This window comes from Cibotium barometz, chromosome 36, assembly GCF_041138505.1.
Source record: "Cibotium barometz isolate CiBa-2024 chromosome 36, ASM4113850v1, whole genome shotgun sequence".
Lineage (NCBI taxonomy): Eukaryota > Viridiplantae > Streptophyta > Polypodiopsida > Cyatheales > Cibotiaceae > Cibotium > Cibotium barometz.
In genome coordinates, this window is record NC_141081.1 from 29,412,772 (window position 1) to 29,420,125 (window position 7,354).

The 7,354-nt window shown below is 40.8% G+C and overlaps 1 protein-coding gene across 2 annotated transcripts; it reads left to right on the plus strand.

The window, feature by feature from the left end:
• Nucleotides 1-418: 418 nt before the first annotated feature.
• Nucleotides 419-4,572, plus strand: LOC147617754 (3-hydroxy-3-methylglutaryl-coenzyme A reductase 1-like). Of its 2 annotated transcripts, XM_086775988.1 has the most exons (6): nt 503-522; nt 714-813; nt 2,056-3,019; nt 3,192-3,373; nt 3,559-3,905; nt 4,037-4,572. In XM_086775988.1, the coding sequence occupies exons 3-6, from the start codon at nt 2,097-2,099 to the stop codon at nt 4,307-4,309; spliced, it is 1,725 nt and encodes a 574-aa protein (XP_086632114.1). In that variant the 5' UTR covers nt 503-522; nt 714-813; nt 2,056-2,096; the 3' UTR covers nt 4,310-4,572. The 2 variants fall into 2 exon arrangements, with proteins under 2 accessions (XP_086632113.1, XP_086632114.1); XM_086775987.1 differs by lacking the exon at nt 714-813 and having other exon boundaries at nt 419-522.
• Nucleotides 4,573-7,354: the final 2,782 nt, after the last annotated feature.

Sequence of the window (7,354 nt, forward strand, 5' to 3'; positions counted from 1 at the left end):
TATTTTTAAATACATGTATATATGTATAAGTATATGTGTCTATGTATAGGTTTATGTATCTAAAACATAATATTGTATATACTATATATTTACATATGTGTATGTGTGCGTGAGAGAGAGAGAGAGAGAGAGAGAGATTGAAAGAGAGAGAGAGAGAGAGAGAGAGAGAGAGAGAGCTTCTATGTGTGGGAGAGTGTAAGAAGAGAGAGGGAGTGTGTGCATGTGTGTGTGTGTGTGAGAGAGAGAGAGAGAGAGAGAGAGCAGGTGTGTATATGTGTGTGCATGTGAGAGAGAGAGAGAGAGAGAGTTTCAACATTTGAGAGTGTGTGTACGTGACAGAGAGAGAGTATCTAATACAGGTGGGCGCCACACATAATTGGAAGGAACAAACCTTTATAGCTGGCCTTCCTGGTTAAAAAAGGACCAACTTCAGCTTTGCTCCAAAAGGTAACCGGTTCGCTTTGCAAAACCCCAGTTTGTTCGGCCGGTTCTCTTTCATCCGAACGCGGCACTCTGCTCGAGGTACATTGCTGCATTTTCCTTGCTTTTCATATATATTTCTCTGCATTCTTTTAAATGGTTGATTTCTGCAAACCCATTGATTTTGTTTTTGCGATCTACCATAGACTGTGTTGTTGTGTACAAGAAATTTTCATGTTACTTCGACCATTTAGATAACCCCGGAAGATCTGTGGTTTGGGAAACCTTAGCAGATCTGTGCCTCAATACAGACAATTGTGGTGGGCATCTTCACAAAGAATCAATTAAAGTTTATTTTGCTTTCAACATGAGGAAATTTTATGTTTTTTTGAGGTACTTCCTCCTCCCCCCACCTTCCCGCCCCCCAAATCCCTAGAAACCCTGATAGCTCTCTCTCTTTAGAGCATCACTGAAATGGTTCTAAACCCAGATATGAACAACAATATAGTATCCTTTTTTCGTTAAGTGGGACACCCTTTTTTATAAACATATGATTTATAAGATGGACATCCTTTTATACATAAACCTGCACCTTCTTGTGGGTGCTGATGATGTGCATATGCCATAGCATGTATGCACGGGCGCTGAAGATGCTGTGGGGGTATTGTAGCATATATAAGGTGAATTTGGGCATCTTCTCAGATCATGTAGGTATATCTTTATGCTGTATTAAATTTATAAGATGGACATCCTTTTATACATAAATCTGCACCTTCTTGTGGGTGCTGATGATGTGCATATGCCATAGCATGTATGCACGGGCGCTGAAGATGCTGTGGGGGTGTTGTAGCATATATAAGGTGAATTTGGGCATCTTCTCAGATCATGTAGGTATATCTTTATGCTGTATTAGCGGACATGCAAATTTCACATTGTGAAGTTTTCGTCCAAGTTGCAGCCAGTTGATATTGTGTTAATTCTTTCTATCTTTAGTGTTGCATATGCCCTATCAACTACGTTTTTGCTGTAATAATTCTTTCTATTTGTTATGATCCTTAGTGCTAGGCTTCATTATGGCTGAGTTTGCCCTCTATCTCCGGAGCTCTAACAGAAACTCAGTACGCAGACCTTTGTATAAATGTATGCTCTTATGTGTGTGTGTGGGAGCATATTTTGATACCAAGTTCTTCACCTACTATTGGGCACTGATGATGTTAGTGGGGATGTCGTAGTATCTAGTCCATACTATGCATGATGGAGTTGATGGTTTATTGTCTTGTGGATGACTACCATGAGGTTATAAATTGCACTTTCTTTTAAGGTGAATTTGGGCATGTTCTCGGATTCATCTAGGTATATATATGTCGTAGCATGTAGCATGATGAAGTTGATGGCTGGTTCATTCACATAAACGTTTGTGTTCATTGATTGTGCAAATAGGGATGTCAAAGCATGTTGTCCATGCCATGCATTATTTCAAAAATGTGGATGTCTAAGCATGCAGCCTATGTATGCCATGCATGATTGATTCTTGGAAGCTTTGCGAGTAGGCTTTATGAGATCAAGATTATTGTTAAGTTTTGAATCTGAGCTTTTCATAACAAGCCCTAACTGCTCTGATCACGGTCATGGCAGCTCTTCAGCAGCTATTTTATGATCTGTTTGCATCCGGCAAGATGGGAACAGAGTTTCTTGACCGCATTCCTCTAGAGGAAAAGAACCCAACTAGCAAGAAGAACACGAGACTTCTCGCCTCAGATGCCCTTCCACTTCCGGTGTGGCTGACAAACAGGGTTTTCTTTGTTCTTTTCTTTGCCGCAACTTACTATCTCTTGAGAAGATGGGGAGAGAAGAAGATCAGAACCTTTACCCCCCTCCATATCTTGAGTTTTGGGGATATTGTTGCCATTATTGTTGTCATGGCCTCGTTTATCTATCTGTTGGGTTTCTTTGGGATTGATTATGTTCAGCAAGCTATCAGATCAGCAGATGGACAGTGGGACTTCAATGAAGAAACAGAAGGGCTTGTTCAAGATTGCAATGGGTCTGAGACCGGTCCTCTCACTGCTCCGGTTTCTGGGCCAGGATTGCAATTCAAAGGTCAAGATTTACGTGAGAATGCAGATGAAGATATTGCATACGCAGTCAGTTGTGGGACAGTGGCTTCTCACTCTTTGGAAGCAAATCTAGGGGACTGTGAACGGGCGGCTGGAATCAGAAAACGAGCAGTAGAGATTTTCAGTGGCAGGTCTCTTGAGGGTCTTCCTCTTGGAGGTTTTGACTACTCAGCTGTTTTGGGGCAATGCTGTGAAATGGTGATTGGTCATGTGCAAATCCCTGTTGGAGTTGCGGGGCCCCTTTTCCTTGATGGCTATGAGTATATGGTGCCCATGGCGACAACCGAAGGCTGCCTTGTGGCTAGCACCAATCGCGGTTGCAAGGCTATAAGTATGTCGGGCGGTGCAGTAAGTGTCATTCTTAAAGATGGCATGACAAGGGCCCCAGCAGTACGCTTTGGCAGTGCTCAGCGTGCCGCAGAGTTGAAATTCTACGTCGAGGATGCTGGAAACTTTGAGATGCTGTGTGTTATTTTTAACAGGTATCACCACCCCTTCCTCACCCCCCCCCCCTCCCCGCGAAACTCCTCATCCTCTCAACCTACAGCCTTCCCTCCTTATTCACTGCTGCTTGCACTTCAAAACAGTTATTCTTATCTGCTTCTATAATTCCTTGTCTTCTCACTTTCCATTTTGGTTCTTATTATTAATCAGGTCAAGCAGGTTTGCACGGCTACAATTTATTCAATGTGCCCTGGCCGGCCGCAATCTGTACTTGCGCTTCGGTTGCTCAACCGGAGATGCCATGGGAATGAATATGGTGTCTAAAGGTGTACAGAATGTGCTAGAATATTTGCAGCGTGTTTTTCCTGACATGGATGTTGTGAGCTTGTCAGGTGAGAACAAAACTTGATCGTGTTTCCTCTCTTACCAGTTGTCTTTTATTACCTCTCTGCTCAAGTCCCACCGTTGGTCGTATATGCCCTCGTGTTGCATTCTACCGACGTTAATACCTCTCTCTCTCTCTCTCTCTCTCTCTCTCTGCTCGTCAGTTCATGTGAATCGGGATATGCTTGCACAGGGAATTTCTGTGCAGATAAGAAAGCCACAGGTGTGAATTGGATAAATGGGCGTGGCAAGTCTGTGGTTTGTGAGGCTGTTATCAAGGGAGATGTGATTGCCAAGGTGTTAAAGACATCGGTATCTGCTTTAGTGGAGCTCAACATCATCAAAAATCTCTCAGGGTCTGCAGTTGCCGGTGCCCTGGGTGGGTTCAATGCTCATGCATCCAACATTGTTTCCGCCGTTTTCCTTGCCACCGGTCAAGATCCCGCACAGAATGTTGAGAGTTCTAGCTGTATTACAATGATGGAGACCACCAATGGTGGGCGTGATTTACATGTTTCTGTCACGATGCCGTCTATTGAGGTGAGAACAAAGTTCGTGTTTATTTTTGAGTTTAATTTCAGGTTCATGTGCACATGACTGTGTGTTTGTGTGTGAGAACATGCGGGCCTGTGTTGTAGGTGTGTGTTAATTGTGCACAACTTGATGTTCAGGTGGGAACGGTTGGGGGTGGAACACAGTTACCATCCCAGTCTGCTTGTTTGAACCTATTGGGAGTGAAAGGAGCGAGTGTAAGCTTACCTGGCACAAATGCACAGAAGCTAGCAAGGGTAGTCGCCGGAGCAGTCCTGGCTGGAGAGTTGTCCTTGATGTCAGCTCTAGCTGCTGGCCATCTTGTCAAGAGTCATATGAAGTACAACCGGTCCAGCAAGAACATATGTGCTGATTTAGTATCTTCCGAGGTACCAAATAGGAAATGTGTCTGAGAAAAGGTGATACATCTCTTTAAATGCTTTGTGTGACAGCTTGCCTGCTTGTAGAACCTCTATGCTGCTGTTTGGTCATGTACAGTGTTTGCCTTTTGTAGGCGGTTTTCTAGCCACTGGGGCAATGTACTAGGTTTTCTTTTGGGTTGTGATTCTTTGTGTGTGGCTGCCAGTGGGCAGTGAGTCAATTACTGAACTTCAGATTTTTAGAAATTTGTATTTTTTCTTATGCCCTGAAGTTTTCAAAACATTTTCTAGTGTTTTCCTTGGTTGTACTTGTTTATTGTTAAGTAAATGCAATTATTCTGTCAATTTGAGAGGTTCGATGCCTGTAGTTGTTCCATTGTTGATAATGACATTCCTTTGTGTTGTTTGGCCTAATACTGTGGTTGACGTAGCTCACACGTGTGTGTGTGTGTGTGTGTGCTTGTGTGTGCCAAATATGCCCAAGGATCCCCTTCATAAAGATGTACCGTGCATTGTATGACGGTGATAGCTCCTTGGGCTTACGCTGTACACATGGCATCTTAGCTTGAGGCAAGTTCCCCTTGCCAGAGCTACATTATCTTTTTTATTGCCCCCCGTAGGCGCCTGCCCATAGACGATGCTGCCGAGGAAGCACCTTGTGGGGTTTTGAACCCAGGACCTCTTGGTCCTAGACAAATGACTTTACCACCTGCGCTATCACCTCATTGGCCGAGCCACATTATCTTACCATAGTTTGAGGCATTTCCCCTCCCCAAAGCTACATTATCTAGCCACTTGTATTTGACCTAGCATCTCCAATGCCTTAATTAGGGTAAGCATGCATGGCCATTTGTGCAGCTCAAGAATGAGGCCATTGATTAGAGCGTGTGCACGTATTGAGAACATGTGATATTGACATCCAGCCGAACATTTTAATAATAGTCCCACATAGCAACATAAATTGTTTTTTCGCTCAGTTACTAGCATCACTTTGTCTTTACGCTCTAGGCATTCTAAAATTTTTGACTGTTCCAGGTTGATGTGTCCCATGGTCTGTATTTGATCATCCAAATTCATCAATTCCGTACCATTTTGACTCTAATGTTTTGCTCTTCTTGTGGACAGTAGGCCTTGGTAAATTCTTAAACTACTTTTTGGTGTTTATGAGATTACTTTTTGGTGCGCATTTTTGCTATGATATATACCTCTAGTAGTAAGGTTTATCAAATTCTCACCAAAGGGAATGTGAATGCTTTTATTTCAATGTCATACACAACAAAAACCCACCATTAGTGACATGCTTTTCCCTTCCAAGACTTAGTTTGTTTATTGCCAAACTGTTTCAAATGGATGCACACTAGTGTGCACTAGAAACCTGATGAGCAAGCACTCCTTTATAAAAAGCATGCATATTGTTGTTTTGGAGAGGCTGATGCATACACCCCCTTATTCACATGTCTAGTTACCGCACATGTTTCGAAGTCTTGACAGCAGAGGATTGCAATCCACTTTTGCCATTGTCTTTGGCGAGGAATTAGAAAATGCTACTCAGGTCCTTGAGAAAGAGTCAATAGATGATATTGTTCACTGAAGTCTTAAGACATCTACAAATGGTGTTTTACAAACATATTGTTCACTGAAGTCTTAAGACATCTACAAATGGTGTTTTACAAACCAGTAATACAATATGTGACTCTCAAGAGAAAAGTGCCAATTGATCTATAAACCGAACAATCTTACCTAAAACCCACACTTATATCCAGTTTATGTTAAGCTCAAAGATTGCTTGCTGTTTGTAGGTAGCCAAGAATGTTACCTTACAAACCATTAATACTCAACAAAAATAAATACAAAATTCCATGTCCCTTGTCTTTCATAAGGATTATGTGATAATATGCAAAAACTTAGATGAATGTAAAGTTTAGTTAATAATCAAATGTTGACTTTTCTCGGCAAGGCTATGTGTTTGTTTTGGCGGTTGATTCCAAATTGATTAAAATGTTCCTAGTTTTGGAAATGAAAAGTGCAATGATTACTAGTCAAATAAATATGATATTTGAATTAAGGTCCACATACTTTGTCCTTTCATTAAAGAACAATATGACAAACTTCTTTAAAGAGTCCACATTCTTTTAGCAAATAAAATAGTTTTCTAATCAAGGATTTATAATGCTTTAATTTCTAAGTTATTTTGACAATGAAATTGGATGAGTGACCATGTTTGGTTTGTCATATGTAGGTGACTGACCAATGTCTCCTTGTTGGCTCTATACACTCTTTTATGGTGGAGTCCATGCTTGAGTGGTATGCTCATTCTCTCGTTTGAGGTAGCCAAACAATTTTGTTTGAATAGACATCACATGTACAATGGAATCAAAATTTTAAGTTAGGGGAGGACTGCTAGTCTTATTTATTCAATTTTGAGTTAGGAGAGGATTGTTAGTCTTATTTATTCAAGGTTGAAGTTCTTGTTTCTCTTTTCAGTATATATATGCAAATGAAAATTTAGCAACACAAGTAAGGAGAATGTTTCAAAATGATATTTGCCCACCATGTTTTGTCATACACTATATGTCTCTAAAATGGTTCATTACGCTCCGCTTTCATCAACGAAAGTGCTCATCTAAATAAAGAAATGACATGTTCCCCTATGATTATAGTTTTAAGGAGAGGTTTTTTTATTTTCGCACTCACAATAATAGATATCGACAAGTAAGGAGAATGCTCCAATAAATGCCCACCATGTAAGTACTTGTCAAACACTATACGGATTTGTAGTAATAATTCACTATCCTTCACTTTCATCAATAAAAGTGATCATCTAAATGAGGAATGACACGTTCCCCTAAGATTATAGTTTTAAAGATTTCTTTCCCACACTGATACACATACACTAAAGAAGCATTGTTGTAGTCAAAATGATTTAACTTGATCAACGATCGATGTTCTTTGATATATTTATGTGCAAGGGTTTAGTGAGAGGCTTCTTCTCATGATCAAAGTATGTGCCTCGCTTTTGTAAAATTTTTAAACGGTGCACTTCTAATAGTAGCTTTGTTTTTGTGTTGGTGGTAAGCA

What these genes read in the sequence shown, in the direction of transcription:
- LOC147617754 (XM_086775987.1), top strand. Translation starts at nt 2,097, where the DNA reads ATGGGAACAGAGTTTCTTGACCGCATTCCTCTAGAGGAAAAGAACCCA. An exon ending in GGATGTTGTGAGCTTGTCAG is followed by an intron (nt 3,374 to 3,558) that starts GTGAGAACAAAA and finishes ATGCTTGCACAG; the next exon opens with GGAATTTCTGTGCAGATAAG. An exon ending in TCACGATGCCGTCTATTGAG is followed by an intron (nt 3,906 to 4,036) that starts GTGAGAACAAAG and finishes CTTGATGTTCAG; the next exon opens with GTGGGAACGGTTGGGGGTGG.